Below are 17,700 nucleotides of genomic sequence, written 5' to 3'. Positions count from 1 at the left end.
GTGTTGGCCGGTACTGTTCCATCAGAAACACTGTGAACTGAGATATCTCTTATATGCGTGTCATTGATAGAGTTTCCTTGTGATCACCTATTAGACTTGGAAATATTTTAGTAGTTGTTAAGATTATGAGGGATATGATATCAGATGCAGCTGTAGTTTCGTCTCTAGAAAAATGGAATCAGATTTGATGTATGCTACATTGGTTATTAAGCTTGGAAAAATATTGGGTGTGTGTGGTTTTGATTTCACTTGTTTCACATGTGTTTTGCATTGTTTAGACATGCTACAATACAAATGCAACATGTGGTAGCAAAACACATCACTGATTCTTGAGTTACAGCACAAAATTGTCCACATTTTTATCTGCCACCATTAGTAGGTCTGTTAATAGCAAGCAACACCAGAAAAATGATTTACTACGTGCAAAAACAAAATGGCTATGTCAACACTCAGATGTCAAATTTCTATTGTTCCATTGTTTAAAACCATCCTGTATTATCAGTTAATTCTTGAAGTGTAATGCTGGATTTGTTATCCGTAAGTATTTGACCTAACAGTAAATGTTTTTATTTGTCGGTGTTGACATGAAGAAAAACACTGTTACAGTGGGGGGAAAAAATGGTGCATAAACGGCTTTCACTCAGAAATTTGTAGTAAATTTCACAAATAATTTGTCGATTTTTTTTCTTCTTCAGTTGGGTAACCTGCTTTGTCGCAGTACTCGAGAATCAGTGATCCAACACCTGTAAAATTTTGTCATGAACTGGCTCCTATTTCATGTCCAAAGCCGTTTTTTCCTTGAATCCCAGTTATACTTTGTTTAGACAAATCTATTCACTGCTTTACTTGATGAATTCTTGTCACTGCACATCCTTCTGTCTGAACTCAGAGCACTGGCAGAACCGCTATAGCACATGTTCAGGTGTTTTGGCCCGGCAGAGTGTACATATACAGTGGTAAACAGAAAGAAATGATTGCATGTGATTCTATTTTTTCTATCACATTACATGGATATAATTAACCTGCCTGAATATTTGATATTTGAAAATATGCTGTATATGAGGGATAAAGTATATAGTACAATCTATGAAAATATATAGTAGGAGTGATATTTTTCAAGATCAATGTGTCGACCATCGCTGTTATGCTGAAAACAAATGAGACAATGGCACGGTCTCACAGAGAAAAAAAAAAGAAGAAACTAAAGCTTAAATAAAAAAAAGTGTGTCTTTGAAAGATTGTTTCCGTTGTCATATAATTACTAAGACAAAACAAGTCGTAATGTTGCCATCTTGTGTAATTCTTTTAATGTTGTGGCTCCACCATGTGGTGTGTTAGAAGACCTTTCCTGTTCTTAGTGAGGGCAGCGCCATATTTGATTTTCGACAGGATCACGTTATTAAGCACTGTCGAGAAACCGCAGAGGTCCATAAAGCTTTCTCCCGTATTGCCAAAGTGGGATACCTGTCTCGGGGCAGGGGTGTCTTGTTTCTGGGATTTCCAAATCCAGGTTCATCCACAAATTTCCTTCATTTTGGACTAGAAAGTCTACTTATGTCGCCAACATACTTATCTCTCCGTGAGCTGGAGAGCTTCAAGGATAACCTTGGGGAATATTGCAAGGAGCTCCAAGAGGCGGGAAAGGAATATGACCCTAATGAATGTTTTCTCTTGAATGTATCCATCGCTGTTGGTGATCAAGTGCCTGACGGACCATCGCCAAGGGTCCAAGCCCCAACCGTCAGGAAGTTTGCCAAGATTGCTCTTGCCTCCTACAGCCCGGAAAAGAAGGTCCATCGGAAGGAAAGCGACATGGAAACGTTGATCCTGACCCCACCGCCAGGTATGGCTGACATTGACAAGGAAGGCGAGGAGGGAAGGAAAGCACGGGAGATCTGCTTCATCAACATTCAGCGAGAGTTGAGGATACGTGGGGTGTTTCTTCCCCACGAGCATCCCAATGTCTACCAAAAGCTCTGTGAGTTTGTTGAGAATAACAGGAGGTTCACACCAACTACTATTTACCCTATTGATAAAAGGACCGGCAAGCAGTTCATGTGCATGATAATGGCAGCCTCTGAGCCACGAACTTTGGACTGGGTAGCCAACCCACATCTCCTAGATGACATTATTTAAACAAGTGCACCTTTTATATATTAAAGCATAGATCTCACTATAGTACATATCTAAATATATCAAGCTTATTTGTTATACATGTTTATAGATATGTATTTTGGTAATGAAAAAATGTATTCATGTCTGCAAGGTCAGTATTATTCAATGTTGGAATATTGCCCATCAGTTCTTGAATATGACTAATTCGCACTGTTTATTCATCGACTTGATATCTAGTCCCAGGATTTGTTTATGCTTCACTGGCAATTATCACCATTCTTTTCTTTATAGCAATTCTCTTTTGATATTCTTTTATTGTTCACGAAGAGCGAGAGAGAAAAAAACAATCCTTATTTATTTTGGCAAACTACAGAATTATGTACTTATTTACATCAGAGCTGAATATTTTTTCCTATGCAAAAAAAATTACCAACATTGTCCCACAAAAATGTTGAAAAAGTTTTGGCTAAAGAAATATAAAACTCTATTTCTTTTTATCACTAAAAAATAATATGTATTTTATTGATATGTTAAATACAGGCATTATGTTATATAATATTATATTGTATTATTATAAACATACAGTTAAAAAAGAAGAACTTAATGCAGAGTAGAAACAGTACATACAAAGGGCCGTATTAAATGTACTTTGAGGAACGGCTTTAATTAAAAAGAGAGCTGCTTAGAATTAAGCAACACCTAGAATTTTGTGCTCCCACTTGGTAAACTCATTTTTGTAAATGGTTTACGTAATTTAGGTTTCGATTTAATGAAGTAATTGGTGCTTTTATGTATGTTTAGTAGAATTACTTGAGCAATAATGAACTCGAAGACAAAATCTGGAAAATATTGGTATCAGTGATGTGCTGCACATTAGGTGTTGGCCGGTACTGTTCCATCAGAAACACTGTGAACTGAGATATCTCTTATATGCGTGTCATTGATAGAGTTTCCTTGTGATCACCTATTAGACTTGGAAATATTTTAGTAGTTGTTAAGATTATGAGGGATATGATATCAGATGCAGCTGTAGTTTCGTCTCTAGAAAAATGGAATCAGATTTGATGTATGCTACATTGGTTATTAAGCTTGGAAAAATATTGGGTGTGTGTGGTTTTGATTTCACTTGTTTCACATGTGTTTTGCATTGTTTAGACATGCTACAATACAAATGCAACATGTGGTAGCAAAACACATCACTGATTCTTGAGTTACAGCACAAAATTGTCCACATTTTTATCTGCCACCATTAGTAGGTCTGTTAATAGCAAGCAACACCAGAAAAATGATTTACTACGTGCAAAAACAAAATGGCTATGTCAACACTCAGATGTCAAATTTCTATTGTTCCATTGTTTAAAACCATCCTGTATTATCAGTTAATTCTTGAAGTGTAATGCTGGATTTGTTATCCGTAAGTATTTGACCTAACAGTAAATGTTTTTATTTGTCGGTGTTGACATGAAGAAAAACACTGTTACAGTGGGGGGAAAAAATGGTGCATAAACGGCTTTCACTCAGAAATTTGTAGTAAATTTCACAAATAATTTGTCGATTTTTTTTCTTCTTCAGTTGGGTAACCTGCTTTGTCGCAGTACTCGAGAATCAGTGATCCAACACCTGTAAAATTTTGTCATGAACTGGCTCCTATTTCATGTCCAAAGCCGTTTTTTCCTTGAATCCCAGTTATACTTTGTTTAGACAAATCTATTCACTGCTTTACTTGATGAATTCTTGTCACTGCACATCCTTCTGTCTGAACTCAGAGCACTGGCAGAACCGCTATAGCACATGTTCAGGTGTTTTGGCCCGGCAGAGTGTACATATACAGTGGTAAACAGAAAGAAATGATTGCATGTGATTCTATTTTTTCTATCACATTACATGGATATAATTAACCTGCCTGAATATTTGATATTTGAAAATATGCTGTATATGAGGGATAAAGTATATAGTACAATCTATGAAAATATATAGTAGGAGTGATATTTTTCAAGATCAATGTGTCGACCATCGCTGTTATGCTGAAAACAAATGAGACAATGGCACGGTCTCACAGAGAAAAAAAAAAGAAGAAACTAAAGCTTAAATAAAAAAAAGTGTGTCTTTGAAAGATTGTTTCCGTTGTCATATAATTACTAAGACAAAACAAGTCGTAATGTTGCCATCTTGTGTAATTCTTTTAATGTTGTGGCTCCACCATGTGGTGTGTTAGAAGACCTTTCCTGTTCTTAGTGAGGGCAGCGCCATATTTGATTTTCGACAGGATTTAAAACGAGGCTGTGAGGGACTAAAGTGGAGTGCGTTCAATGGATTATACAGCCCTTATGAAAATTAATGGTTTTGCTACACTAACCATAGTTTAACCATGGTATTTGTAGTAAAACTGTGATAAGTCAATACTCCAAAAAAAACATGGTTACTACACTTTTACTACAATAAAATCATGGTTAATTTCCAAAGACATAAAGGGGGCATATGACGCTGCTAAAAAGAACATTATTTTGTGTATTTGGTGTAATGAAATGCGTTTATGCGGTTTAAGGTTAAAAAAACACATTATTTTCCACATACTGTACATTATTGTTTCTCCTCTATGCCCTGCCTTTCTGAAAAACGTCGATTTTTACAAAGCTCATTGGTCTGAAAAGCAAGGTGTGCTGTGATTGGCCAGCTATCCAGTGCGTTGTGATTGGCCAAATTCCTCAAGCATGAGACGGAAATGTCATGCCCCTCACCATACTGTGACGATGCCCTGTCCGGCCGGAGCGACAAGACAAAAGCATTAAAACCCATTACAAACTAGGCATTTGTTGCATCCAGTGGGTACATAATTACTGATTATAATGACTTATACTGTCTTTTTACATGTTGCGTTGCTTTGCATCGCGCCGCGTAAACATAAAACCCTGTCTGCATTTGTGATCGGAGAAATGACAAACAACAAGTGCTACTCTACTGCCCAAAACTCGCGTTTGAATCATCAGTGGCAAATCCTTTAAATGAAAACGTACTTACGCGAGTCAGAACTGCCGGCATTTTAGTCTAACGCTACTCTCCCCGGATCAGTAAACAGTCCTCCATAAAATGTGCTGCACACATCTGGATATTTGGGTTGAACTGTTCTGGAACAGTGTCGTAAATACAACTTAACCGCTGATTTGTAGTCGTGTCCTCTTTTGGAAGACCAAACTAAGTAGTTTCGCTTTCACAACGAAAAACACAGCGGCCTAGCGTGAGGGGAAGCCCCGGCTTAGCATGTGCTGAGGCCGGGATAGAGTGAGCGGAGGTGGCGGAGTTGAGAACGGCGCGCCCGGCGGATGCGACGAATGAGCGGCAAGCACATGTGACGACCCCGGGCTGGACTCCGCTTTGTCCACAGTGAAAGTTGTTGTATTTCCTCAGCGACCAGCACAGACCAGCTCTAGGCATGACGAAATGGATAGCATCCTCTTTTGGAAGACCAAACAAAGTAGTTTCGCTTTCACAATGAAACACACAGCGTCTTCAGGACATGGCTGCAGCGTCAACAATACTACAGCGAGAATAAAAGTTACGCCTTCTTTCTTTGCATGAACATTTGTGCGGCGTTATTCAAATCTTCCCACATTGTGACATAGACATGTGGGGGCGTGTTAGAACGAGCGGTTTTAGGTAGGCATGGCTAACTCTGAACTTTTATAAAGAATATCTCTTTGGAAAAATTTGTATCGCATCATATGACCCCTTTAAGGTCGTAAGGGTACAGTTGTTGAACAACATACTGATTGCTCAGCTGACAAAATCTCAGCTGAAAAAAAATCACTAGACAAAAACAGTTTTGAAAGTCGTGAGTTGTTAAAATTACACGATCTAGGGCCTTTATACAGTGCGTGCCATTATAAAGTATCTGTCAGTATTTTTACATTGTCTTTTTATCTTTAGTTCAACACTTGGAACGATGACGTCACATGTTAGTGTGTTTAACCTCCAGAGGGAAGCAAAGCGTGAGCTAAAATCTTTAGTTGTTTGCATAAACATTTAATCAGGGCTTGTAGGCTATAAATCTCTAAATATCAGGGCTATGTTTAGAATACCATACTAATTTTAATATTGCTGAAGTATGTACTATGTGTGACTTATGTATGTATAAAATACCCAGATGACTTGACATTTGTCAGTGTGGAATAGCCTACTGTATCTCACAATGGAATGGGCTCGACTTGTCCTTTTCTTTCTAAAGTGATGATGAACGAAAAGTGCTTTATCTTTATTTTAACTCATTGTTTGATTGGATTAACAGACATTTGATTTAAGCAGAGAGTAGACTGAAATACTGTTGAACATGCAAATTTGACCTTTCTGGATTTTAGCAGTTAATGCACTTAAATTAAGTGAACAATACATGACACCTAAGATGTATCTGGTCAGTGCGTTCAGAAGCGTGCGTGTTTGCAGAAGTGAATAATATATGCACCTGCTCAGTTTGCAGCTGTCGCCTGTAGACGGCAGTCAGCTTCCATCTGAAGAACTGCTGCTGCTGCTGGAAAACACACAAACGGAGGATATCCATAGAGAAAAAAGAATACGTGAAAATGCATTTTACTGCCTGGTATAAATCAAACAAACACGCGGCGTTATGAATGTGGCTCTTGGTCTATATTGCTTTCTTGTTTTGCTGAATGGGCCTGATCCTTTATTAAAACATTCAAAGAGCCTTGTGATTTTTAATTTTAATAAAAGACAAAATCACTGTGCTGTACCAACACAATGCAAATATGCAATAGATAGATAGATAGATAGACAAAACCCCATTTCATCCTTAAAAAATTCCCAGGCAGCTCTGAAAACAATGATACTAACACTGAGTGCATCAACATTAAAGCTAGTGGACTGAAAGGCGGACTACCATCAAAACAATTGCACTCGACAGAACACCAAATGTACTGTGTGCGAAAGCCAAACTGACACCGTCTGGAAAGAGTCCAGTGAGGATGCACAGAGACACTGCAGTGCTGCAGAGCCAAAACAAGCATCGTGACAGAGCCGAGGAGATGTTCACAGCACTCAGACGGCAGAGAAAGCAAAAACAAGCCTCTTTCTCCTGCAACAAGAACTGAGAAAATCCATCTCCGGCTCCATAACTGTCACTCTGCATTAAGTTTATTGTCTCGGTTGTGGCGAGGTCTCAGGATATTTTTAACCAGTGTCTATCTCCGTTTCTCAAGGAGAGCAGAAAAAGATCTCTCAGGGGCCACAGCTGCAGAAGAACCTCAAGACAGAGGCGTCTGTAAGGATGTGTCCTCTGCCAGCTGGGCTCTGATCCCCAGTGTTTAACCTGAGGCGAGACGATACCTGTTGTTGAAGTGCTGCTGCTTGCATCCTTTTTAAATGAAGTCCATTGGCTAGTTGGTCTTTTTCACTACACTGCAAAGTGAAACACAGTCAGTGGTTACTTAAACAGCATTCATGCAGCTGATCTTAGGGCAAACATGTTCTACTTTACTACTACTAGTTCTTCATATTCGGATGAATTTCCTGATCCCTGTTCAAAATGGAAACACTGAGGGAAAGATAAACCCATTAATCAAAAAGCAGATCTTAGAATTGCAGTCAAGAGATCCAGACAAAAATTCAAAATTCAAAAGTTGAATCGATTGCAGCATTCATATCAAACTTAACTAAAATTTGCAAACAAAATACAAAAGTTCCACATAGATAATAAAGTCATTATAAAATTAACATGAACAAAAACTTTAACTAAAATGTAGTCAAAGGTAATCAACTCCTTTCACATCTTGCATCAACATGCATTTTATATTTCTAATATATAGCCTAACTTTAATCTATAAATATATAGTAAGTACTTATAATTTTAATATATAAATATATGATATACCAATATAATTTCAATTACTACAAAAAGTTTACAATATAAAACAATGTACATACTAAAATAGTACCACAATTTTAATGTAAAATTTATTTTTTATATATATATATATATACACACACACACACATACATTTTAATTACTAAATAAAATAATAAATTATACATATTTTATTATTTCATTTTTGTAGTTATTTAATTTTTTACACCAATATTTGATTTACACCTATATATACAGTATATGTGTGTGTGTGCGTATATATATATATATAATCTTACTTTTCAGTGCACTGAAAAAAGTGCTCAATTACCATAAAAATAATATCAGAAAGCAAAATAATAGGCATTTTCTTTACTCAAAATATACAAATGTAATTTAAAAAGAAAAAGAAAAAAAATTACTAGATGTCTCAAAGATGCCACAAAAGAAGCTGAAGTATATATATATATATATATATATATATATATATATATATATATATATATATATATATAGCTGTAAATAAAGAATTATTTGAGTATATTTTACAAGAAAATTATTTAATTAAAAAAAATTATTTCGTCACTTGCCATTTCTTTGTAATTATTTGTAAAATTTGAAACTATTTTCACTTAGAAATTGCTAGTCAAGTAAATCCCACACCAATTAGTTTTTTGTTTTTTTTTCACTTTATATAAGTATGAGATGAAGCAGCGAGTGCTGCATGACTCCTCGTTCAGTTGGGTGTCTGGCTCTCTTGAGGCCTGTAGGGTTGGTGGAGCAAAGCAAACAAAATGTGACAGAGGAGAGACCCGCACTAGCCAGAGGCTAACAAACGTTCTCGGCTTTGTATTAATGTTGCAACAAAGAGATTTCTCTACATTATACAGAGAACAAACTCATTCAGCGACTGTATGAAGGATGTGGACACCTCACTGCATTTGACAACATGCATCATTTTTCATGCAGTGACTGGATTTAAAAGATTGTAGCATGACTCCTGTAAAAGTCAGCATGACATCTTCAGATCACATTTACTTCATGAATACATTTTGGTGGTCTTATAATGAGATGTTTTTTGTCTCCATAATCATCAAAAGATACGTTACGTTAATCAAAAGTAGGCTGTAACTAATACAGTTATGCATTTGGCAGACACTTTTATCCAAAGCTACATTCAAATCCATTGCATTTGATCAGTTTTCCCGGGAATCAAACCCATGACCTCTGCATTGCTAGAGCCATGCTTTTAATGTTTGACAGCTAATAGCAATTCCTAGTAACGATTTAGTAATTGTTTTAGGCCACTAATACAGTTAACAGGGTATTTTACAATAGTTAATGCAGTAATTTAATGCTGGTTAGTGTTAATGATATGTTAATAATAATGTTAATAACAGCAAATAAAAGATTTGAAAAAGAAGTGTTTGATATAGTATAGTATATAATAATATAGTATTTTTTTTAAAGTAGTATATTTTTTGCAGAATATACTTCACTCACTGATTTGTAACATGTGTCCCTGAACCACAAAACCAGTCTTAAGTGTCAATTTTTCGAAATTGAGATTTATACATCATCTGAAAGCTTTCCATTGATGTATGGTTTGTTAGGATCGGACAACATTTGGTCGAGATACAACTATTTGAAAATGAGGAATCTGAGGGTGCAAAAAAAAATCCAAATATTGAGAAAATCGCCTTTAAAGGTGTCCAAATGAAGTTCTGAGCAATGCATATTACTAATCAAAAATTAAGTTTTTATATATTCAGGTAGTAGGAAATTTACTAAATATCTTCATGGAACATGATATTTACTTAATATCCTAATCATTTTTGGCATAAAAGAAAAAACAATCATTTTGACCCATACAAAATGTAAATATTTTTTTCTTATATTACAGCATTAATTAGTATTTTGAATTAGCTTAATTTTTTTATATTTTCTGTTTTAATTTTAGTTCATTTCAATTTTACGATGTTTTAGTAATGTATGTGCTTGTCACTTTAATCATCATTTCTTTTTCAGTTCAGTTTTACCAATTTTAGACTTCAATTAGTTGCCAAGGCAACATTTAAATTTATATTAAAGTAAAATATAAATTATTTTTAAGAGTTGTATTTAACGATAACAACACACACCAAACCATATGGACTCAAAAAAGACAAAATATGGCAAATATAAGGCGCCCTTGACAAACAAACCTTTACATTTTTATTTTATTTCCATACTTTTAACAGTGGATTTAATGTAAAACCTAGTAACCTGCCTTTCTGTCTAAATAGGCAGCAACCCTTTAAAGGCACTAACCTAGCTGTGATAAAAAAAAAAACTAAAAAACATGTATTTGATTTAGAGTGCTCTACATACACTCAAAAAGTGCCTCTCGGCAAAACACATGTGAAACTCGACTGATTCCAATAGAGATACAGTACTAAATTCTAAATGAAACAGCTATTTTTAATCAATAATTTACATTTATTGAATGAAATAACTGATTACTTATCTGCCAGCTTGAATGAGCGTCACGTCGCAAATGCATTCTGGGATTGCCTTATCTGTGAAAGATGCATGCAATGCTGCATTAGAATTTGTCCATAAGAAGCAATCTTAAAATCAAACACAATTACGCTGCCTACCTTATGCAACAGCGGAAGCATGAAAATCCAACAAATCGACACCAGGACAAAACACATTTTTTTCAGTTCAGTCTTTAATTAGAAAATCTACTTATATACAGTATACATGTACTGTAGCAAATATTGATTCCATAGGCCACATGATAACACCCCCCAGGTCATCTGAATATTATAAATAAAGTTTGATTTGAAATGTCTATTCAGCTGTTATCCCCGTCACAGGAAAGCACGGCCTCTCTTTGTCCATTCGTCAGGGCTGAACTGAGTATCAGTCATCGCTCTCTGGCTTTGACAGACGTAATAAAAATTAAAAAAAAGATCAGTCAAGACAACATGGCAGTCGGAAACCTGAGTCAGAACAGTTTTGGGTAGAACAAACACCCTGAATCCAGTTTAAAAACAGCAGCGTTTGAAGTGGAGTTATAGAGCGAGAGTTTCAGGTTGAGACGGCAAAACGAGACGACGGACGTGGACGAAATGAACCTAGTGTAATAATGTTATCTTTAACATTTATAAAGAAATGTGGCAGAGACGGTCATACATTCCCATAGCAGCCCAAGAGGACAGTCAGAATAAACCAAAACATTTGCCGAAAAGAGACAGACGGCGATTGGTCCGTTATAATATATATATATATATATATATATATATATATATATATATTGTATATATATATGCAATCCAAAGATACAATGCAGAGGGGAAAACACACATCACAGTAAAAAGTAGTTAATAATTTCATATTTGATCATTAAAAATCAGTCATTCCTTAAACTGTTAACCTCCTCTGGTGGTAAAAAGAGTTTCCCGACTTAACCAGCGGACGCTTAAAATCTCGAAGAACGCATTTGTCGTATTGATCTGTAGCAGGCACTGAAGTACTATGGCCAAAGAGGGTTTGTCATCAGACCCTGAATGCGTCTGCTATTTACATTTTCACCAAAAAAATAAATAATTTTGCGATCCCTTTACGTGTTAGTGTCCGATTCGTTTAACGTCTTTGATACATACGGGAACAGCTAATACGGTTCGCTTGCTCTTTCTGGCTTGTAAGGTTTCCGACTGCGTTCGTTTGGTGCGCGTTTACGTACAGTTGGTTTGTAGGCAGTGAAAAGTAAGTCTTTGACACAAACAGCAGCAAGTTCTCGGTCCTTGGCATTCAGAGTCCAGCCGATGGTTTTGTCTGGTCTGGGCGATGGCTGTGGCTTCAAATGTTAATACAATTGTTTAATTAGATTGTTGGTTGGTTTGTACATTCGAGTGACAGCAGAGAGCATTAGTGCTCTGATATGATTAAGGACCGTCAGTCCAGGAAAGGCCGACCTTGGGAGGCTGATTTCTCCATCCGGATGAGACATCTGTCTCACATTTCCTCTATATTTTCGTCGAAACTTCTCGCTATCTTTCTATTCTTTACATTTTCCTGTCTATCTCTTTGCCTCCGCTTACGCAGGCCGTTTGGTTCAGAGTCTACTGATCGGTTTGGCCGCTAGCCCTACTGGCCCGACTTTTTGTCCTTCTGGAAACTGAAACTCGTGCGACGATTCAGTTTGCGCTGTTTCTGGGCGAAGTACTCCGCCCTTGACGTACTGGCACGGGACTCCAGGATGTAGTTCACCTGGGAGAGGAAGAGAAAACAACATACTTCCTGTGAATATGATCAAATTTATACACAAAAATTGCAGAAAAACAACAAAAAAATGGAAACCCTACCTTGAGCACAATCTCATTGACAGTAGCAGCATCACACTCAAAGTACAGGGCTTTGTAATCGTGGTTGCTTAGATATGTGAGCTTAAAAATTGCATGACCTACAAAGAAACCATAAAGATCTTCTTACATTCAGCAAAAAAATGACCACCATGGTTCAATATACATGTGCATGTGAGCTAACAGTATTTGTTACATAATTATTATTTCTATGATTATTATTATGAATTATTTTTTTTACAAAAGTCTACAACTGCAACATTTTTATTAATCTTAGTTTTGACCAAATATTTTTGGAAATGTTCTATTATGTTGGAATCAGTTTTCAGTCATTACAGCCCAACAAGAAAAATAGTCTAATAAAAAAAAGCAGATGCCATGTGGATTTTAAATACATGAACACATTTGTATCTTGATAATTAAGTTAAATAATTTAGTTAAATAATGATAAATTGATAATTTCATAAAGAAAGAAAGAAAGATCACATCTTATGTTGGCACCAAGAAAGTCTAGAACACCACTGACAATAAAATAAGCCAGGGCTGTCAAAATTAATGTGATTAATATCATATTTAAAGAAATATATATACACACTGGTCAAAAGTTTGGGGTCAGTAAGATTTGTTAATGTTTTGATATTCTGCTCATCAAGGCTGTATTTATTTGATCAAAAAAAGCACTAATAGAAAAAAAAAGCAGTAATATTGTGAAATGTTACAATTTAAAATGACTGTTTTCTATTTGAATATATAGTAAAATGTAATTTATTCCTGTGATCAAAGCTGAATTTTCAGCATCATTACTCCAGTCTTCAGTGTCACATGATCTTCAGAAATCATTCAGATATGCTGATATGCAGCTCAAGAAACATTTCTGATTATTATCAATGTTGAAAACAGTTGTGCTGCTTCATATTTTTGTGGAAACTGTGACACACTTTGATAATAAGATGACTGTTTTAAACATAATTAATCTCAAATACTGGCTTTTACATCTTTGAATTTGAACACACAGGACACAGAAATAAATAGTCCTGCTCCAAAAATAAATGCTCAGTGAATGGTATATCCCGACTGTGAGACTGGAGCATTTCCAGGCGTAGTGCGCCGCAGCGCCTGTGAGCAGACTTCAGCAATCTGTCTGCACTTCATCAATCACCGTTAGCAGCACGCGTCTGGAGAGCTGCGCTCGTGTCCCTGTCATATCCGCTAAGAAGAGATGTCTGCATCACTTACCAATGCAAACCTTACAGAAAGGCTGCGTAAATAGATTTTGTTTTTCAGTAACGGAGTTCCCTGTAAGTGTAATGCAATATAACTCCCTTTGTGAGTTTGCAGTGCTACACTATACCTGTCAGTCGCCAGTGATGTGGGACATCAAAAGAGTTTCTACATAAACCAGAGACGTTTTCTCTGGGAGGCAAGAGAGGCAGTGCCTATTACTTTACTGCAAGTATAAAATAAACTATAATAAAAAAATATATATATAATTATTTAAGAAATTTATATTTTTATTCAGTAGTGATTCATTAAAATGATTAAAAGTGACATTTATAATGTTACAAAAGATTTCTATTTTAAATAAATGCTGTTCTGTCTATCACAGTTCTCGTGTCCCTGTCATATCCGCTAAGAAGAGATGTCTGCATCACTTACCAATGCAAACCTTACAGAAAGGCTGCGTAAATAGATTTTGTTTTTCAGTAACGGAGTTCCCTGTAAGTGTAATGCAATATAACTCCCTTTGTGAGTTTGCAGTGCTACACTATACCTGTCAGTCGCCAGTGATGTGGGACATCAAAAGAGTTTCTACATAAACCAGAGACGTTTTCTCTGGGAGGCAAGAGAGGCAGTGCCTATTACTTTACTGCAAGTATAAAATAAACTATAATAAAAAAATATATAATTATTTAAGAAATTTCTATTTTTATTCAGTAGTGATTCATTAAAATGATTAAAAGTGACATTTATGTTACAAAAGATTTCTATTTTAAATAAATGCTGTTCTGTCTATCACAGTTTCCACAAAAATATGCAGATTTCTGAAGGATCATGTGACACTGAAGCAAGATTATTATAGTTAACTAATACAAAAAAATGAAAACATTAACTGGAATAAAATAAAATATAAGAAACTTTTATAAAACATTAAAAAAAAAACTTTTTTTTATTTCAACCACTTGCCAGGGCAACATTTCTCATTTAATTTGGTTTAACTAAAATAACTAAAACTAAAACAGAACAATTAATAATAAAAAAATAACTATTAAAGAAAAAAAGATTCAAAACTATTAACTATGTAAAAAAAAAAACTACTACAAATAACAAAAAAAACACAACAAAAAACACTACAACTTTAACCAAAATTAAAAACTCAAAATGAAAACAAACTAAATCAAAATTTAAATAAAAACTATAATAGCACTGTGACTGAAGACTGGCATAATGGCTGCAGAAAATTCAGCCACAACAGGAATAAATAACATTTTAAGACAAGGTTTCTGCAGGATTTTTAAGCTCGAATTTAAGACTTTAAGACCTTTTTTAAGACCTGCACGAATAAAATTAATACCATATGAGCGGGGTAGGGCAATGTCTATAGTAAAATTTTAAACTGTAAAAAGCATGATTTACAGTTCAGACACAAGTTTTCACAAAAACAAAAAGTTTTATAAAATGATACACCTCACATTTCAGCCTTTAAACCATTTTTAATAAAATGGATAGGTCAAAAGTATTAATTATTATATTATTTTAAACAATGATTATCAATAAATTATTATATTAATTTCGATTTTTATAATGCATTATCTTCTTATCGAGCCACCAGTTTACATTTACAGCTCTGCGTGTTTGCAGGGTGAAAGCATGGGTCGATTTTCACATTGGTCTGAACAAAAACAACCCCAATACTGTGTTCCTGCAGTACCGGAGGCTGCCGTTTCAGGACCGCAGTTCTACTAGAACGGCATTTCTACTTGGACCCTTTTTTTTTTTTGTGACAGCGCCATCTAGCCAATTCTATTCCAACAGAGGAGACCTGATTCAAACATCAAAATAACAGATGCAAAGATTAGATCCATGGAAACTATTCATTTTTTTATCTTTCCATCTTATTTTTATTGTAAGAGCTGGCATGAACTTGAGTTCTTTTACTGTATTATTGATCAAATAAATACAGCCTTGGTGAGCAGAAGAGACTCTTTCAAAAAAATTAACCCCAAAACTTTTTAACGGTAATGTATATAAATAATGAAAGATTATGCATATTTCACAAAACTACGAGCAGAACTGACTTGGACTCTTCTCCTCCACCAGGTCACAGGCGCACAGCAGATCCGAGTCGATGGAGATTGGCTTCTGTCGGATCCAGAACTTTGTGCTTGTCTTCTGATTGGTGACAGGATCGATCTCAACCTTTTCACCAGAAATTCCTGGAAAAGTGAGGTGGTTTTACCTTAAAAATCACTGTTTTTAATCAAAAGAGTTTACATAAAAACGACGCCCAGGTTTTAAAGATTAACAGGTGTGTGGGTTTATTTCCCTGTTATTTAAATATAAAAGGAGAACCAAACCAGACTGACACTGATTCTGTAGGAAACGCTGTGAGAGAGAGAGAGGTCTGGATTATTATTACAGGTCTATCTCAGAAGCACACACACACACAGTCTTATCCATAATGGATGTGACAGCTGTCAATCGTTCACATGACTTAAAAAAAAAATAGTATGCAAACATCAGTGTTTCAGAAAAAAATTCCAGCCTGTCAATCACAGTGAAATTCCTACAGAGATTCCCTGGCTCACACAGGCTTCCTGCGCCTGGAGCGCTGCTGTAATTGGGATGGAGCAACTGTCAAGTGTGCTGGATTTTGTTTTGTGTGTTTTCACAAAATAGGACTGTGTTTGATCTGAAGACCATCTGCCAAACTTTTGTTCATGAGTTGAGTCACGCGCTTTGAGAGGTGAAGAAACTGAGAAGTCAGGAGAAGCAAGGAAGAACTGGAGAGACTTTCTCAAGTCTCTCTCTCTCTTTATATATATGGAGGAATTTTGGCCCACTCTTCTTTGCAGAATTGTTTTAATTCAGCCACATTGGAGGGTTTTTGAGCATGAATGGACTGTTTAAGGACATGCCACAGCATCCCAATCGGAAGTCTGGACTTTGATTTGGCCACTCCAAAACCTTAATTATGTTTTTCTTGAGCCATTCAAAGGTGGACTTGCTGGTGTGTTTTGGATCATTGTCCTGCTACATAACCCAAGTGCGCTTGAGCTTGAGGTCACAAACTGACGGCCGGACATTCTCCTTCATACGCCAGATGTAACGGGACACACACCTTCCAAAAAGTTCAACTTTTGTCTCATCAGTCCACAGAATATTTGCCTTGGTGATAATCAAGATATTTTTTGGCAAATGTGAGATGAGCTTGTGTGTTCTTTTTGGTCAGCAGGTATATATATATATATATAAATAAGTCTTAGTTATATTATTTATGTCAAATATATAAATAATAATATCATAAATATCAAATAACATTTTCTATATTATAATAGTATAATATAAGCTAAAATATAACTAATACAGACATGTATATATTAATATATTATTATATTATATAAATAGATATAAATAATAAATAAAAATAAATACAATCTCCCATGTTCTAATATAAAAACTATATAACAATTATTGCATAGTAATTGATATAGTATACTACATTATAGTATTCTGTTAATAATATATAGTATTAATATTACACTATAATATAATAATAATAATAATAATAAATAAATATTACACTACATTAATCTATGATTAAATGAAAAATTTAGCATGCAATGTTAAAATCTTAGTTGCTTTATTTGTATTTTAAAATGAGTAAATTTATATTTATTTATATAATATATAATTTAACAAATATATATTAGTTAGTATATATTTCATAAACAAATATAAATTATATATATTGAATATATATATTTTAGATGTTGTTCTGGGTTCTTTTATGACCTCTTGGATGAGTCGTTGTTGTGCTCTTGGAGTAATTTTGTTTGGCCGGCAACTCCTGGGAAGGTTCACCATTGTTCCAAGTTTTCTCCATTTGTAGATAATGGCTCTGGCCATGGTTCACTGGAGTCCCAAAGCCTTAGAAATGGGCTTAATAACCCTTTCCAGACTGATACATGTCAACTATTCTTGAGTTTCTTTAGATTGCGGCATGATGTGTGGCTCTTTAAGCATGCTTCACTTTGTCAGACAGGTTCTATTTAAGTGATTTCTTGATTCAACAGGTCTGGCAGTAATCAGGTCTGCGTGTGTCTAGTGAAATTTAACTCACCTTTCTAAAATAATGTGGTTAATCACAGTTCTTTCATGATTTAA

At 35.2% G+C, this 17,700-nt stretch overlaps 2 protein-coding genes across 3 annotated transcripts in view; one reads left to right on the top strand and one right to left on the bottom strand.

Annotated features, from left to right (window-relative positions):
- Positions 1 to 1,474, top strand: part of LOC107557588 (uncharacterized protein C9orf172 homolog) — a 61,039-nt gene extending 59,565 nt beyond the window's left edge. Inside the window, exon 3 of the mRNA XM_016241066.1 lies at positions 1,426 to 1,474. Coding sequence (XP_016096552.1) covers positions 1,426 to 1,433 — 8 coding nt within the window. The 3' untranslated portion in view covers positions 1,434 to 1,474. The remainder of the gene's footprint in view (positions 1 to 1,425) is intronic.
- A 9,192-nt stretch (positions 1,475 to 10,666) lies between these two features.
- The window catches only part of LOC107557587 (MAPK associated protein 1), a 52,123-nt gene continuing 45,089 nt past the window's right edge, over positions 10,667 to 17,700 (bottom strand). For both annotated transcript variants that reach the window (XM_016241062.1, XM_016241063.1), the window contains exons 10-12: positions 15,612 to 15,749; positions 12,319 to 12,416; positions 10,667 to 12,223 (exon numbers count right to left, since the gene is read on the bottom strand). In XM_016241062.1, coding sequence (XP_016096548.1) covers positions 12,101 to 12,223; positions 12,319 to 12,416; positions 15,612 to 15,749 — 359 coding nt within the window. In that variant the 3' untranslated portion in view covers positions 10,667 to 12,100. The remainder of the gene's footprint in view (positions 12,224 to 12,318; positions 12,417 to 15,611; positions 15,750 to 17,700) is intronic.

This window comes from Sinocyclocheilus grahami, unplaced genomic scaffold (genome assembly GCF_001515645.1).
Source record: "Sinocyclocheilus grahami isolate Dianchi unplaced genomic scaffold, SAMN03320097.WGS_v1.1 scaffold609.1, whole genome shotgun sequence".
NCBI classification, from domain to species: Eukaryota; Metazoa; Chordata; class Actinopteri; order Cypriniformes; family Cyprinidae; genus Sinocyclocheilus; species Sinocyclocheilus grahami.
This window is presented reverse-complemented; position numbering and strand designations above follow the sequence as displayed.